Below are 18,421 nucleotides of genomic sequence, written 5' to 3' on the forward strand. Positions count from 1 at the left end.
TCACCGACTTGTGAAGTCCTTATAGCCATTCTTCAAAGTCTTTGCAAAGGCACTCGGAGCCTGGGCTGTTTGGCTCGAGCAAAGCTCTGGAATTTTAAATGAGATCTGTTTTGTGAATTGTTTGTGACCTACACCACTCCCACAATCTATCTCCTTCAAAAACATATCTATATACTATATAAAATATTAGATAATCCATCATAATGGGGATCAACCTATGCTAGACTTTAAAATTGGCTCAAAAACAGCTCCATGCCAATTTGGTATATAAGTTGTCCCTTGAAAAACCAAAAAAAATCTTGACTACAATAGACTCTCATTGAAATTTTTATTGGAAACAACAACACATTTAGAATCCTTCAAAATCACTCTCGATATCATTGTCTGAGACAAAGATAGTGGCGAACACATCCCTACTCTGTTTAAACAGTCCTTAAATGAGTCCCAGTCTGTATCTGATGAGGCAGTTTCAGCTTTGTTGTCAGTTTCCCACAATTGCACAAGAGATGCTGCATTTTTTAAACTATCAGAGTCTACTTTAACTTTTTCCCATGCCTCGAGCACGAAATCATGCAACACATCAAGTGAAGCAGCGCGCAATTTGACAGGAAATATGTTATGATAGCTTGACAAATACAATAAATGTTAGATATAGATTGGTTCAGTATAATTTTTTTGCATCAATTGTACCTTCACTAACATTAAATTGATTGAAAGAAGATCTTTTAGATGTAGTCAAGAGGAGGGCACTTTTTTTGCGTTCTGTATGGTCATGTTCAAATTTGAGACCATTTTGGATAGATTTCGGAAAATATTTAGAACAAATTACTGAGTTAAATTTCCACAAGATTCAATGCTTTTTTTTAAATTGGGCAATATTTTTGGTGATAGTCCAAGATTATTATTGAATTTTTTCCAAGAAAATATATAGGAATGGCATGGAAATCCGATTCCCATTTAGGATTGGAAAGATGGCATGCAGAAATATGTAGTTGTATACCTCTTGTGAAAAATTACATATAAATTAAGGTATAAATATGATTTTTTTCTGAAAATTTGGCACCCATATTTACATAAAGTAGGCATGAATTTGAGATTTCCCTGAACTTCACGATATCATCTTAACCCCTTGGAGAAATAAAAGATGGTATTGAAGACAAAGTTGTGTAAATGATAATATTTTGCAAATCAGGTCTGGTTTTTAATTTTTTTTCTTACTCTTTGTATTTATCATTTATTTTGGGGCTTATTATTTGGGGAGGGGGTTGGTGGGTTTTATTGGAGTATAGTTTGTATCATGTATAATTAATTTGAATATTTGATTGACTTTTTTTGTATTTGGAAATTTAAAAAAAATATTCAAAAAAATAATGCAGCAGGCATTGCCCTGCCTTTTGTAAACTACTTTTTTGCACTTGTCATCCATGTATTCAATTCCTTATGCACATGGTCTTTGAATGACTTGTTCAAGCAAACATAAGGGAGTTTGCAACATTCAAACCACTCAATGTAAGCTCAATGTAAGTATTATGTAGTGTTAATCTACTTTTAGTCTTTTCATTTAAGCAACTGCAAAACATATCCCAGACCAGCAAACTCCATTCTTTGCGTAAATCCCCGGCTGCCTGCTCCATACATTGTCTATCCATAGTTTTACACCCTTTTCATCCATCTATCCTTTTTCATGAAAATGTACAAAAATACCTGCAGGGAAATTTATTTTGTTCAATTTTGCATTTGAAGATTACCATGGGTCTTAACTTTGTACTGTCAGCCGTACACGATAACACCATGGTAAACCTGGTCCTTTCATGGCCTGTATTTCTGGTTTGCTCAGTTTTAACACCTTTCTATTCCACTATTTTACTGTCATGTTGAAATTCATGCGGATTTCATCCATGTTTCCGATATTTGTCAATGCAAACTTGTGTTTCTGCCAGTTACGTATAATAAATTGGTGAAAACTTGCAATATTGTGATCAAGATACCAAATTTTTCCCGTTCATGGAACAGTTGTACCAGCCGGCTGTAGCCTCAAAATCATTACTGAATTCTGGTGTGACTTGGCCCATTGCAGTGCAAATGTTCTTATTTTCAGGTGATGTGATTTTCCAACTCTGGCCAACGAGTGATTCCTCTTCTCATCGAACATTTCCTTTTTTGGTATTTTCCTTAAAGTCTCTCTTCCTTCCTCCAATCTCTTACCAACTTATCATATACATCAAATTTTCATGCAGCAGCTTTGGTAGTTGGTTTCCTTGGCCATTTCTATCACTTCTACTTTAAAACTAGCTTCAAACTTTAATCATTTTGGTGGAGCCTCCATGATAGCAATCACCTCCAGCTAACGCCCAGCATTGCAATTTTAGAGGGTCGACTTGTACGCCTGATATGTGATAAAACTCTTAACCATGTGCAGTTTGTATAAAAGTGCTATAATTTTTACATTTTAAACCAAAATGTATACAAATAACCTTGAATAAAATCTGGAATTTAATTAGATGTGAATTGTTTGATTACAAATTTAAAACTGGAGCATGGACAAGTAAAGGAAAAAAGTGTCTTTGTCCCAAACATTATGATGGGCACTGCAGGTTTCAATAAGGTCACCAATGTTCCATAGAACATTGATCTAATTTCTTTAGGTCATGATAGGACAAACCTCTCATCCCAGGAATTCACCAAGTGAATCTCTTTTGGATTGTCTACAATGCCAGTGTATCTTTCCATAAGATGGATCAAAACTGTGCACAGCACACCTGTTGACTTGTGCTTGCTACAAGTGGAACAACAATTCCTAATTTCTAATTCCAACCCTCTTCAATAAAGTCCACTATGTCATTTGTCTTCCGACCCATTTGCTGCACCCGTCTGGCAACTTTGTACGATGTATGCAGAAGAATATCCCTAGATTCTTCTGTAGATTGCTTAACTGCAACCTTTCTCCATTTGGATAATAGTCTGTTTTAGATTATTCCCACTGAAGTGACTAATATTAAACTCCATTTGCCAAGTTTTGCTCATTCACTGAGTTATTTGAGTTCCAGATTCCAAATATTTTCATTACAATGTGCCTTCTCTCATGACATCAGCAGACTTGGATACCTTTCATTCCTGAAAAAGGTCTATTTATTCTGTTTTCTGTGCGATAACCAAATATTTGATGGCATACAAGGACCCTCCCCCCCTTCATTTGAGCAGGGAATGTTAAGAATTTTCTTTTGGTGTGTTTATGGGTAAGCATAATGTTTTTAATTCAGTTCTAACACCCTTTGATGTGTGGTTTCTCCTTGGCAGGCCGCCGGGCCCAGGGTCCCTATAGCAACTTGCGGGTGTTGGCCCAGGGAATATTTTCAAGCCAATGTTTGGGGAAAAAGTGTGTCTTGTATGCCGTCAAATACGGTAATTGCATTTATTACAAAAAAGAACAGTAAAAATGATAATTCATCTAAAAAATTCAATAATGCATTTTGAGTGAAATATCTATTTTGGTTCAATGTTCCTTTTATTGTCATGTAATAATACATAAAAATATAATATAGACGATATGAAAGTAGTCCCCGGGTTAAAAACTAGTTCCATTACCTAGGTCTGCCTTTCATTTGAAGTTGTATGCAAGTTGGAACAGGTACATATGGTCCTTATTTAGTGTCATTTAGTCAAATGTTTATCTTAGAATATAATATATTTTTATTTCCATATAAAACACTCCTAACACACGAAAACATCCTAAACTTAATAATAATACTAGACATGCCAATCAGCAGTGATGGTTCTGGAGACGTTGCAGTGGCGCATGCCGCTGCTTTGCCCAGGCCGCATGCGGCGTAGCCTGACAGCTGCGTCGCGGCGCATGCTGCTGCTCGCTCTTCTCCCTCCCCTCGCGCGGCCTGGGCAAAGCAGCGGGCAGGCAAGGAGATAAGCAGCCCAGCCGAGGGGAGGGAGGAGCGGGTTGGCGTGATCGGTGTGGGGACTGGTGGTGGGCTGTCTGGGACTTGTGGGGGGTGCAGGACAACGGGACCAATATGGGGACTGTTGATGACACAACACAGTGCTAATAAAATTTAACAATTTTTGGCCATGATGACATTATGGCTCAACCACGCTAAAACTAGAAATTGACGTCATTCTATTCCTGGTCTGTTTGTCAGTTCGTAATTATGAGTTGTGCAGCCGAGATAGGTAAACTGGTTGACCGTTTTGAGTTTTGTGTGCCCGATGGAGATGTGGGGGGGCTGGTAGTCATGGTGGGGAGCTGGCTGATGGAGGACCTCAGTTTTCTTCAGGCTGACTTCCAGGCCAAACATTTTGGCAGTTTCCGCAAAGCAGGACGTCAAGCGCTGAAGAGCTGGCTCTGAATGGGCACCATTTCATCAGATGCAAGGATCGACAATGAGATAGACAACAGACTCGCCAAGGCAAATAGCGCCTTTGGAAGACTACACAAAAGAGTCTGGAAAAACAACCAACTGAAAAACCTCACAAAGATAAGCGTATACAGAGCCGTTGTCATACCCACACTCCTGTTCGGCTCCGAATCATGGGTCCTCTACCGGCACCACCTACGGCTCCTAGAACGCTTCCACCAGCGTTGTCTCCGCTCCATCCTCAACATCCATTGGAGCGCTCACACCCCTAACGTCGAGGTACTCGAGATGGCAGAGGTCGACAGCATCGAGTCCACGCTGCTGAAGATCCAGCTGCGCTGGATGGGTCACGTCTCCAGAATGGAGGACCATCGCCTTCCCAAGATCGTATTATATGGCGAGCTCTCCACTGGCCACCGTGACAGAGGTGCACCAAAGAAAAGGTACAAGGACTGCCTAAAGAAATCTCTTGGTGCCTGCCACATTGACCACCGCCAGTGGGCTGATAACGCCTCAAACCGTGCATCTTGGCGCCTCACAGTTTGGCGGGCAGCAGCCTCCTTTGAAGAAGACCGCAGAGCCCACCTCACTGACAAAAGGCAAAGGAGGAAAAACCCAACACCCAACCCCAACCAACCAATTTTCCCTTGCAACCGCTGCAATCGTGTCTGCCTGTCCCGCATCGGACTGGTCAGCCACAAACGAGCCTGCAGCTGACGTGGACTTTTTACCCCCTCCATAAATCTTCGTCCGCGAAGCCAAGCCAAAGAAAAAGAATTATGAGTTGTTCATAAATCTGACGTGTTTAACCCAGGAACTGCCTATATTTCAACTTTTGTCTGCTGTAAGGTAAATGAAGAGTCGCCATGAGCATTGCTCTTCTCCCCTAACAATACGAAAGAGAAGCAAAACAGAGTCCCGTCAGAGGCACCAAATGTCTGTAGATTCACCTCCAGCACTCCCACAGCCTCTGCTGCCGCATAGACTCCTACTCAAACCATTGATAGCCTGAGCTCCAGATCCACAAGGCCGAGACAGTCAAGTCCTTCAGTGCACGAGGCCTTTTTGGGATCTCTTCCTTGCCCTCAGTACCTCCTTTAGTTCTGGTTCGCATAAGGCAGTCTCCAGCAGCCAGCACCGACTCTGTGGGTTCTTCGGGCACAAATCACCAGGAGTCTGCAGCCTATGTGGGTTCTTTGTCACCCACCTGGAGGTAATTTCCCATGCTGCTGCTCGTAGGGGTGGGGGTGTTCTCCCTGTATCTGCTGCACTGCACTGGTCCGGTATTCCCTGAAGTCTTAACCCTTCATGGTTGCAGGTTTTAAAACACTCTCAGCTCCTTTACCAGATGGTTTAAAGCCTTTATGATCCATTGGCAACAAAAGGCAGTAGGACCCTGCGGAGCAGCAATTTATCTCCGTTCCCCACTCTCCCAGGTCTGCACCAACGTTACTACAGCACCACCCTTTTTGAAATTGCAATCGAGTAGTGAGTATACCCTTGAATCATTTCTAGCTATGAAAAAGGTATTTTTCTATCAAGTTTAAAGCACCAGAGCTTAATATTTCTACCCAAATTAGCTCTGCAGCTAATTTTAAAAAATTCTGTCACTTGGCCCAATGAGTTTCCTTAAAATGTATTTTACAATTATTTCTGTCTTAAACTATTGGTATATTTTTGATGTACCATGTGTTTCTGCATATAAGTCGCCCTTCAGGCAGAAGGTACAAGGCATGAAGTCTGGCACCTCTGAATTCACAAACAGTTTTTCTCTAACAGTTGTCAGGCTGTTAAACCTCTCTATACTTTCTCATTCATGAAGTACCCTGTTTTTTTAATGCCTGTGACGTGCAGAAAATCTTAAAATATGTAAACATATTCTCGAATAACGGACACATATACCCCACAGGTGTAGTATTTTACATTCCAACTCATAAGCATTTGCATTTACTTGGGACAGGAGACGATGCACATTCCATAGTTCCACTATCTGCTGCAGTTGATCTCCCGTGACATACAACCCTTTAACTCTTTTTCTCTCCCCCCCCACCCCCCCTTATCCTCCTGCAAGATCTGCCTGGGGACAGGTCTGGGCAATTAACATTAGCTCCTTTCTCACTGCCAACCCTCCTAAGAAATGGGAAAATTTGCAGGGCAAGCTGACCCTGGAAGCCTTTCATACCACACCATTATTTGTAGGTAATTCTACAACTTGGGATTTTAAGGTGGGGGGAGTCCTGCCTCCAGTGATGACATCACGAATGATGTGGTATGTCCTCATCGGAAATCACACAGAAGACTAGTCATGCAATTAGTAAGGGAGAATGGATTTGATTTTTGAATGCTGGTCCTGCAACTTTGTGGTTGTATTATAAACCAGGCAAGTCTTGTCGGCACAGTTATCAATGCTGCATTGGAAATACTAGCCAAAGAAGACCACTGTTTCACGAAACATGTGAGGAGAATCAGGGAGGAAGAGGAGGCAGATAGGCAGGCTGAGTTGTGTAGTCCTAGACATAAATGGAGGCATATTCTATCTTTTTAAAACTACCATACACTGACAAACTTCCCGCTACTGTGACCCACGCATGCAGGTCCTGACGTCACTAATCATACCTGGTTGGATGGTTGTCATTTCACACTGCTAGAAGGCTATTGGTGAGTTAACTCGGCCGGGCTCTGATACTTGCTCGCTCCATATTTCAGAGCCCAGTTGAAATCTACTCGCCCTGCCCAGTTTTGTTATTTCACACTGTGATTCGACCTGCGATATTGGTGTGTTAACTCTGATGTAATTGGCGGTGTGACAGAAGCTATTGTTAAGGTGCAGTGCCCTAGCCAGAATATCCCCTTCTTGGAATACCATGGTACTCAGGCCAAAGAGATATTCCCAAGGCTGCCAAGATCAAAATTTGCCATTTTGTATGCACCTAATTCTCATGCTTGACTGTAAATTGTATGCATGTGTTTCATTGGCAATATTATTTTCCCACTCCCGCTATAAATTGTGCGCGTTGTTTTATTGCCAGTGTGACTTTCCCACGCCTGCTATAAATTGTGCGTGTTGTTTTGTTGCCGGTGTGACTTTCCCACTCCCGCTATAAATTGTGCGCGTTGTTTTATTGCCGGTGTGACTTTCCCACGTCTGCTATAAATTGTGCGTGTTGTTTTATTGCCGGTGTGACTTTCCCACTCCCGCTATAAATTGTGCGCGTTGTTTTATTGCCAGTGTGACTTTCCCACGCCTGCTATAAATTGTGCGTGTTGTTTTGTTGCCGGTGTGACTTTCCCACTCCCGCTATAAATTGTGCGCGTTGTTTTATTGCCGGTGTGACTTTCCCACGTCTGCTATAAATTGTGCGTGTTGTTTTATTGCCGGTGTGACTTTCCCACTCCCGCTATAAATTGTGCGCGTTGTTTTATTGCCAGTGTGACTTTCCCACGTCTGCTATAAATTGTGCGCTTTGTTTTATTGCCGTTGTGACTTTCCCACACCTGCTGTACATTGTGTGTGTTGTTTTATTGCTGGTGTGACTTTCCCACTCCCGCTATAAATTGTGCGCATTGTTTTATTGCCGGTGTGACTTTCCCACGCCTGCTATATATTGTGCGTGTTGTTTTGTTGCCGGTGTGACTTTCCCACGTCTGCTATAAATTGTGCGCATTGTTTTATTGCCGGTGTGACTTTCCCACGCCTGCTATAAATTGTGCGTGTTGTTTTGTTGCCGGTGTGACTTTCCCACGCCTGCTATAAATTGTGCGTGTTGTTTTATTGCTGGTGTGACTTTCCCACTCCCGCTATAATTTGTGCGCGTTGTTTTATTTCCGGTGTGACTTTCCCACGTCTGCTATAAATTGTGCGTGTTGTTTTATTGCCGGTGTGACTTTCCCACGCCTGCTATAAATTGTGCGCGTTGTTTTATTGCGGGTGTGACTTTCCCACGCCTGCTATAAATTGTGTATTTTATTTCAACATGTAAAAAAAAATCTTGTATAGCACGCATGCATATAACATAATGTGGGTTACTTGGTTTGGATAAAACACGTGTGTTATATGCATAAAAATACAGTACTCTGGGACCTCCAAAAGATCTGTCTGTGATTGATACATCACTTTTATTTTGCACTAACTGCAACTATTTATTTATCCAGTCTATTATTATCTCTTTTCCTGTGTCATGGCATATTGTGATAACTTAATTTGTGCTTTTGTTGCTGGAGTATCTCTATGGTTGCAGCAAGTAAAGATTTTGGTGGAGTTGTGTACATGACCATATACTGTATTCTCGCACTCCTGTTTAAAATATTTTGAGTTTAGCAAAAGTCCTTTACACCAGGTATATTAAAAGATACATAAATCAATTCGTACCATATATATCTCTCAGATATCAATTGAAAATGAGAAGCATTAACTATAAATGTTGCATTAACTTATTTTGTCCAGGACATCAAATTCTATAATTATAATTAAGCTATTAAATCATAACTCATTATGCCCAAAAATAATATTGAATACAAAAATGATAGAAATGATACAAGTAAAATTTCCTTAGATAAGATATTTTGTACTTTTCTGATGTGATCATGTTGTTCTGTGATATGATATATAATCTGGAGTTAAACCCCACCTTTATTTTTTTGTCTTAATAATGAAAAGGGGGAAGAAAGGAAAAAATACTCCCTTTTAATCTACCCCCTCCCTTTAAGCAAGGTTAGCTTTATATTTGAATGGAATAATGGCCCCCAGACACCAGGCAGGGAATACCTCAGCGTCCACACCACTTAAATCCTCAGATAATGATAATAATCCATGAATGGGCCCCACATCTTATCATATTCAGACTTTACATCTTTAATATTATATCTAATTTTTTTCCAATCTTAAATAAGACCTGATATCATGTATCCACTGGGTATGAATCCACGAAGCAAAAGCTAAGATTCTCTGTATTCTTGTACTCCCACTGTTACAAAATTATTGAGTGCGTTCAGTAGGTTTGTTCTCTGTTGATTTCTCAGCCACAGGAGGAGCATGAAAAAGGTAACAATGTCCCAAGGGATTTAGAAATAGTAAACAATTGAATTACAATTCCTGACAGTTAACAGGAACATTTTGCCTGACGTCCATTTGTGGGGCCCTGTTGGAGTCCTCCGTAATTGTCAGACTTCATTGCTTTTCCGCGACAATTATCAAATGAACACTATGTACATTATAACTTAATTATGACAGAATCCTTCAGGGAGTACAGACAAAAAAAATAAACTCATCTGCAAAAGGTGAATGAATATTTGTACTGATGCCTCTATTTTCTACTTCTGTACTTTGCATAGGAGCTGCTTTGAAGTATTGCTTTATTGCAGAGAGGAGGAGTCATCAAAAGAATTTTGGGAAGAGTTTTTAAAAACTATTCAGGTAACATCTGCAATTTCTGCTCTCATAGCTATTGGTGACAATGGTTGATGGTGGGAAAAATAGTTTCAAGAAAAGTGCACTATTTATTTAATAGTGAATTTCAGAGAGTTTGATTCCAATTATTTTTAGAATCACATCAAAATCAATCTCATTTTGATCCAGTTTGTCAATTGCAATTTACATGTTTCATTCTCCCCTACAGGAATGTTACATTGTTTTACAAAAGGACTTAAATGCAGAACTTGATGTACTTATCAGGATGAGTCAAAATGGAGGACCATGGCAAAATCCAGTTCTGATGTCCATCCTTAACCAAGAGTTAGTCACTCAGGAATTAGGTACTGTAATTCATGTCCTGCACATTAGGTATTTTATTGTTGCAATGTCAGTTCTTCTTTCCCCCCCCCCCCCCCCCCCCCCGCCCTTCCCCACCCTCCAGATCATCACCTCCCCCATCAAAATTTGGAATATTTTAAGCAAAATGTTATTGGAGAAACTTGGGTCGGACAGCATTTATGGAGAGTTGATGTTTTGGGTTGAGATCCTTCATTTGGACTTGAATGGTTTGAATCAGAACTTCAGCTGCCCATTTTGCTCCACAGAATCTGCCTAACATAAAATTATGGGAGGCGGAGATAGAACCATTGAACGCTACAGCACAGAAACAGGCCTCTTCAGCCATTCTAGTCTGAGCAGAACCATTTTTTCCCCTAGTCCCACTGATCTCCACCTCAGCCATTGATTATCATTCTACATTATCTTTTTTCTCAGGTAGGAAATGTCAAATACATATTGGCGTACTTTTAAGGTGGGGGGCGGGTTAAAGGAGACAAGGTTATGGAAAGCCCTGCCAGGGCTGGTGGAAGCAAATATGAGAGTAATATTTAAGGCATTTAGACAGGCTCCTGAATGTTGTGGTGTCGGTCGTGTGGATGCAGATGAGATTAGTTCAATTTTTGATTATGCTCATGCATTATGGGCTGCCAAAGGGCTAGTTCCTGTACTTGCAGTTCTATATTCTCTTTCAATTTTTTTATTGAGTTTTGTAGAACATTTCCAAAAATAAAACAATAATGATATACCCCTTCCCCATACAATGTTGTCAGAATGACAAAAAAGAAAAAAAAACCCAAAGAACTCTAATCTCCTGCTGAAAAAGCCTGGGCTGTTTTGACATAAAATTAAAGGGGGTATAGTTCTGCAGAACATTACTAATTGAAGGAAAAACCATTTACATAAATAAATACATTCAATGATCAAAACAAACAGATTGAATGAACACGAAAATAGTCCATAAAAGGACTCCAAATTTTATGAAAATTAGTGTTAGCGTAAAACGCGAAACACCTGATCTTTTCTAAATGAAGGCAAGTCATGACTGATCTTTTCTAAATGAAGGCAAGTCATGACTGATCTTTTCTAAATGAAGGCAAGTCATGACATAGCCACTGAGTACTAGTGGATAGAACAGGATCTTTCTATCTAAGTAGGATAGCTCTTTGTGCCATAAGAGTTGTAAATAGTATGACTTGATAATCAGATGAAGAAAATATCATCTAAAACTCCAAATAAAGCCATTGAAGGATTAGATTAAAGATTAACACATAATATTATTGTCAAAATACGAGAAACTTCCCTCCAATAAGGTTCAAGAACTCGACAAGACCAGAACATGTGTATCAAGGTTACTTCCTGTTGTTACAGCTGTCACATTGGGAATTTGGATCAGGAAATATATGGGATCATTTGTCTTTAGACATGCAAGTCTGATGTACATCCTTGAACTGAATAAGAGAATGTCGAGCACATAATGAAGAAATATTAACTAATTTAAGAATCAAATCCTAATTTTTGTCTGAGATAGAAAACTCTAGATCATGCTTGCATGCTCTTTTATAGAGCGAAACCTGATGCGATTTTGAAAGCATATAATATAGAAATGTTATTAAACCCTTCTGGGAGGGATGTAATTTGAAAATGACATCCAGCATGTTGGATTCACAAGCCATGTGAACATTTGGTAATTGACCCTGTTTTTTAAAAAAAAAACTGATCTGCAAGTATCTTTAAAAAAAAAAGTGAATTTGGTCAATTAAACACTAATAACTGGTCAAAAGACATGAGTCAACTGTCAACAAACAAGTCTCGAAAACACTGAATACCATTTCCATACCAATTGACAAACGTCGAATCATATAAAGGAGGAGGAAATACATAATTAAGTGATATAAAACTTGATAAGAACCTTTTAAATAAAAAAAAAATTCCTGAATTGAAACCAGATATACAAGGAATGTTTTACTCCAGGGCTATCTATCATTGTTAACTTTAGCTAAAGAGAAAGGAAGTGCTACTCCGAAAAAGGATAAAATGGAAAACTCACCCACCTCGACTATTCTATATTTTAATTTGATTCATTGGAAATTCAATGCACTATTGCAAAATTAAAAGTCACACTGTAGAGTCATGGAAAATTATCATATAACTTTAAAATTCTCATTCTCTGCTTTGGTGGTCAACTGCAATTGTCAGCTTGTGGATAATTTTTCTCTTTTCAGTTTGGTCACTTGTACATTGTCAAGAAATGGGAGCAGAACATGAATCAAAACAAATAGACAAAATTGTTCACTGCTTAAAACGGTTAAGCAATCATGGCCAACCATTCCCTGAAAGGGTCCTATCCTGTGGAAAACCCAAATATTTCATTAAAATAAAGTTAATGTTTAAACATAATGTTGAAATTAGACTGGGTGTATAACATTGATTTCAACTACACAGATAACCTGTTTTTAAAAAAAGGCCAAGCTTAATCCTTATTTATCCAAATATTGGTGTTTCGTAACATTTAAAATTTAAATCGATGTTTTTTTTGAATGTTTTAAAATATTATTTGTCTAAACAATGGCAGGAAATGTTCCTGATTTGTCATAATGTCGCTTAATTATATTGTCATTTTGGACGTGGCCTTGATTTGAAATGATTATGACGATCTGGTTCTGTATTTGGATAAACCCAAGTAGGTTTCTATGGGATAAACTTGAGAGTGTTTGCATCAAGGTTATTTGCAGTTGAGAAGGTTCTTAGTGTTTCTTCCAGTGGGCATTGACTACATCTCTATTCCTGGAAAAATTCAGCCTCATTCTTTGCACTCATTGGGGCTAATAATGCATTGGGTGTTTGAACTGGAGATGGTATTGCTCGCACTGAAAAACGCAACCTCTTATACCTGATAGCAAATTGCTGAGCATTCCATGCTCTTCTGTCCACTATTCCTTCCCTAGGTCAAAGGTTTTCTGCAGAACCCCTGGTGTCAGGTGCCTGCAGAATTGTTCTTTTTACCATGATAGGTGGATGAATTTACAATCCAGAAAGTCCTTGTATTTGCAATTAATTAACATGTTGATCTCGCAGTCCTATTCCTTGAACTAATCCTAATTCTTTGTGGTGGAGAAGCCAGTATTCTTTACAGCACAGTTAGCGCATCAGCGACCGGGGTTTAAATCCGCTGCTATTGGTAAGGAGTTTGTATGTTCTCCCTGTGTCTGTGGATTTCCTCCATGTGCTCCGAATTTCTCCAAACTTTGAAAACATACTGGGAGTTGTAGGTTAATTGGATTTAATTGGGAGGTACCAGCCAATCGGCTGAAAGGGCCTGTGTTTACATTTATATTTGTATTTGTATTTAAAAGTATGTAGAAGCCAATTATGGCAGACTTCAGGGCAACCCATAAACTATAGACACTGTGTGGCTCTTGTAAGGCTGGGAGTTGTGCAGCTTGTGAGATACAGTTTGATCAGAGGTGTCATTTTTCTTCAGCTTTGACATTAATCTTATTGTAATTCCACTTCTCTGTTGCTGAGGCTTTGGGATTGGGCAAACCATGTTGCTCTCATGCCTGAACTGACTCCCAAAACAGTTTTTACTAAGCTGTCAAAGGAATTGATTACTAGAGAGATTCAAGGATGTAGAAGTGTACCACCTCAAATTACTCATCCACCCACTCCGTCAGGCACCTCCTGCCCATCTGTACAAAAGTCTGCAGTTCCCATGTTGGCTTCATTAGCCCCACCTCAAAATCCATGAAAATTGTTCTTTGTCCCAAAGGGCTGTTTAAATGGAAGAGATGGGTAAACACAGTATTTGTTCAATCTCTGAACCCTTCTCCATTAACAATGGCGTGAAGCAAGGCTGTGTTCTCGCACCAACCCTCTTTTCAATCTTCTTCAGCATGATGCTGAACCAAGCCATGAAAGACCCCAACAATGAAGACGCTGTTTACATCCGGTACCGCACGGATGGCAGTCTCTTCAATCTGAGGCACCTGCAAGCTCACACCAAGACACAAGAGAAACTTGTCCGTGAACTACTCTTTGCAGACGATGCCGCTTTAGTTGCCCATTCAGAGCCAGCTCTTCAGCGCTTGACGTCCTGCTTTGCGGAAACTGCCAAAATGTTTGGCCTGGAAGTCAGCCTGAAGAAAACTGAGGTCCTCCATCAGCCAGCTCCCCACCATGACTACCAGCCCCCCCACATCTCCATCGGGCACACAAAACTCAAAACGGTCAACCAGTTTACCTATCTCGGCTGCACCATTTCATCAGATGCAAGGATCGACAATGAGATAGACAACAGACTCGCCAAGGCAAATAGCGCCTTTGGAAGACTACACAAAAGAGTCTGGAAAAACAACCAACTGAAAAACCTCACAAAGATAAGCGTATACAGAGCCGTTGTCATACCCACACTCCTGTTCGGCTCCGAATCATGGGTCCTCTACCGGCACCACCTACGGCTCCTAGAACGCTTCCACCAGCGTTGTCTCCGCTCCATCCTCAACATCCATTGGAGCGCTTACACCCCTAACGTCGAAGTACTCGAGATGGCAGAGGTCGACAGCATCGAGTCCACGCTGCTGAAGATCCAGCTGCGCTGGATGGGTCACGTCTCCAGAATGGAGGACCATCGCCTTCCCAAGATCGTGTTATATGGCGAGCTCTCCACTGGCCACCGTGACAGAGGTGCACCAAAGAAAAGGTACAAGGACTGCCTAAAGAAATCTCTTGGTGCCTGCCACATTGACCATCGCCAGTGGGCTGATATCGCCTCAAACCGTGCATCTTGGCGCCTCACAGTTTGGCGGGCAGCAACCTCCTTTGAAGAAGACCGCAGAGCCCACCTCACTGACAAAAGGCAAAGGAGGAAAAACCCAACACCCAACCCCAACCAACCAATTGCAACCGCTGCAATCGTGTCTGCCTGTCCCGCATCGGACTTGTCAGCCACAAACGAGCCTGCAGCTGACGTGGACTTTTTACCCCCTCCATAAATCTTCTTCCGCGAAGCCAAGCCAAAGAAGAATGCAAGCAGAAACAACTGTATAAACAGTTTTAAAGATAATTTTGAGTTGATATAAAAATGTAATCATCAAACAGTAAATCAAAGCTGTGACAAGAATTTTGGGGGATGTTATGAACTGCAGTAAAACTTACCCAAGTTTTCTCTTAAGGATATGACCAGGTCTGATCTTCTGCTGGAACCTAAATGCTGTCTTACAAAAGGACATCTCAGCAAAAAGCAATTCGGGTTAACTTGATTTTTTTTTCCCCCATGGGAAGTGTTTGATTAATAAATTGTACTAAGAGTCTTGGCTGAATATTTTCCTTCTGGAGCCTTCAGTGATTCTGGTCTTGATCTTTGCTGAGCTCAGCAGGATGAAATTGTGACAGAAATTGGCTCTTGGACTTTTTATCTAAACTATGTCCGCAGTCTCTCAATAGGCTGCTAGAGGATTATTAAACTCTTAAAAGTAACCTTATTTAATGTTATAAAGTACAAAACAATTGCCAAAGATTTGAGCATCCTTAGTGATTATTTCACCATCACTAGGATTTGAGCTTAATACTCGAAAAGCAACCCTGAGCGTGTAAGCAGTCATGGTTAAAGAGAATTGCCTAATCAACTATTTTGATTTAATTACGAACCTATTTAGTTCTTGGAGAAGGTGCATACAACTTGCCTATTATGTATGCTCAAATTTTGATTTACTCTGTAGTTTAGTTTAAATTGTACAACTACTAAACTTGAATCAGCCAGCTGCTCGGGCATTGTGGTACTTCAAGTACACAGTTAACTGAAAGATTTTCTTGTTTGTGTATATTCTATTGGTAATGACACAGTTTCTCTGGAAGTAGCATGCATTAAAACTGTTCCCATTCATAACAGCCATCTCTCCTCTCCCCTGATGAAGTGTTCCAACCTGAAACATTAACAGTTCTCTTTCCCCCCCCCATTGATGCTGAATTCCTCCAGCAAATAAGTTACTCAGATTCCAGCTTCTGCAGTCTCTCATGTGATGGCATTATGGCTTAGTTTTTTCTTCGGAACAACTGGATGCATGGTGTGGAGATTTGCCTGTCAATAATCTTAAATTGAAGGGGGGGGGGCGTGGAAATTGCTCATTCGTAACCATTTGCAGCTTCTTTCCATCTGTCAGCTAACTATGGAGCAAGGTTTGACTTGGCAATTCCATTTGCTGTTCCTGCTCTAGTAATATACTTCAACTGGCAATGATAGAGGGCTACTGGGTTGACACATCATTTGCCTCATTTTCATTGTGCAAATTGATTGGAAAAATATTGTATGGGGAAAAATCCATTGAATTTTAAAGAAACTTTTATTCACGTCAAAGTAAAATGAATACATTTACAAATAAGATCATCAGTTTTGGCATTATAGGTGTTTTATGTTAAACTCGTTGATATTGCAGTTTTCGTTATTGATTTTGCTGTGTATGGAATTAGACAAATAAATGAAGGTTCTCTGACAAGAATAATCTGAACTTGTTTAATTTTGTGTTCTATTCCATGGTGTGCTTTTTACAGTAGATGAATATTTGGGATCAGAATCTCCCGTGTTCTTTGAATATAGAGTGAAATACTTGATGAAGTACAAACACATCAACGAAGCAATGACACTGACCAAATACTGTGTGAATCATCCACAAACTGGCAAAAACAAGTATTTTCTCCACTTATTTTTAACATGGTTATGCCGTTCATCCCCAGAAGAAATCATGTTGCAGGAGGTAAGTTTTTGCATAGTTTTTTGTAAATATTAACAGAAAATATATTGATAGTAAAACCCCTGGTAGCTGAACTTCAAGCAACTGGGGGAAAAAAATCGAGGAAAAGAAATTATAAAAAATTAAAATAAATGTGTATTTTCACCTATTATTTTACTCTTGCATTTAAAGTTGTAAATGTTCTCTGAAGTAGCACAAATGTTCAGTGAAGATGGGAGAAAATATTCAGCCAGTAGAGCGCTTTGCTTGTAGCAGCTATTTGAATAAAATTGTATGAAACAGCAATGGTGTTGCCCAGTATGAAGGTTGATGCTGTTGGGGTGACTCTCTTAAAGTGACTCCTTTTCCCTGCTTAGTAACAGTTGCCCCGATAGGGGCTTTAACTGTAAATTGGGGGAAGGGGAGTTAATTATGTTATTGTTCGTCTTTCGGGCAGCTCTGTGGAGGGGGTGGAACCTGCAGATGCAGCGATGGTTAAATGTTTTCAAAGAAAGTGACTGAAAAGAAAGTAAAATTCTTTAAGGCTTTATATATTCATGCAAGTGTAATTATAGTATTTTTGTCTTTTTAAACTGCTTATTCTTAAGGCAGGTGTATTAGTTGGGGATTGTAAGAGAAAGTCTCAAGTAACTGGAAAATACACCAATCCCCATTAGTGCCAGATATTAGGGGTTTTACTGTATAAAATTTTGTATATATACTTTAATCAGGAAAAAAATTACCATGAAACCAATTAGAAAAGAAATATTTTAAAAGAAGAACATACCCAATGATAACAATTGTTTTTCTTGGAGGTTTGCAAGATTTTGTAGTCTTGAGGGTAAATGTGTTTTCTTTGATTGTTTCCTCTTGTAGATTACTGGAATTGACTGCCAGGAAGCCCTTGATGTTATTTGCAGATTGGATTCAGAAGGGCAGATGGAATTCTCTTGGATTTTGTGTGTGGCTTTTCTTACTCAACAGCTCAAAAATGGAGACATGTATTGTACGAGGTAAATTTTTTTGTAAAATATTCCAAGAATTGAGAAAAATTTCAAAGGATCTGTTTTTAAGGATCTACATTCTTTTGCTCCTGTATGAACTGCAAACCTATTTTAAATGTTTTTTTTAACTCGTTAACTTGTGGTTGTTAATGACTGGATTCTATGAAAATTTAAAATGTTATTTGTGCTGGAAAAATATGTTTGGAATACATTACTTTGGCTAATAGGGAAATCTGCTTTCATAATCGAAATTGCAACAGGTGTGGTATTTTATATTACCAACTTAAATTTTTGGTCTAATTTTGAACATTTAAAAGATTCCTATCAATTAACTTGTCCAGTTACCTCATTTCATGTTTTATTTTACTGAGGCATTCATAACTGGTATGAATCTTGTGAATGAGATAAGTCATTGTGTTATGTTATATTGACCCAGACTTTGACAGCATTACTGCATTGACCTGTCATTTCTTAAGAGATTAATCCTGTTGTGTTTCAGGAATGCTACACAAAAATGGAAGCTGCATCTCACTGCCAAGGTTCAAAAGGACTTGCTGAGATTCCCCACATGTACAT

The 18,421-nt window shown here is 39.6% G+C and overlaps 1 protein-coding gene across 3 annotated transcripts in view; it reads left to right on the plus strand.

The window, feature by feature from the left end:
• LOC138738472 (zinc finger protein 654-like) overlaps positions 1-18,421 on the plus strand; it is a 52,593-nt gene that overhangs the window by 16,429 nt on the left and 17,743 nt on the right. The window contains exons 3-6 of one of the 3 annotated variants that reach the window (XM_069888737.1): positions 9,699-9,780; positions 9,983-10,118; positions 16,663-16,865; positions 17,718-17,854. In XM_069888737.1, the coding sequence (XP_069744838.1) occupies positions 9,699-9,780; positions 9,983-10,118; positions 16,663-16,865; positions 17,718-17,854 (558 nt within the window). The remainder of the gene's footprint in view (positions 1-9,698; positions 9,781-9,982; positions 10,119-16,662; positions 16,866-17,717; positions 17,855-18,421) is intronic. The other 2 variants (XM_069888738.1, XM_069888739.1) reach the window with 2 other exon arrangements.

The sequence above is a fragment of the Narcine bancroftii genome, chromosome 7, assembly GCF_036971445.1.
Source record: "Narcine bancroftii isolate sNarBan1 chromosome 7, sNarBan1.hap1, whole genome shotgun sequence".
Classification (NCBI taxonomy): domain Eukaryota; kingdom Metazoa; phylum Chordata; class Chondrichthyes; order Torpediniformes; family Narcinidae; genus Narcine; species Narcine bancroftii.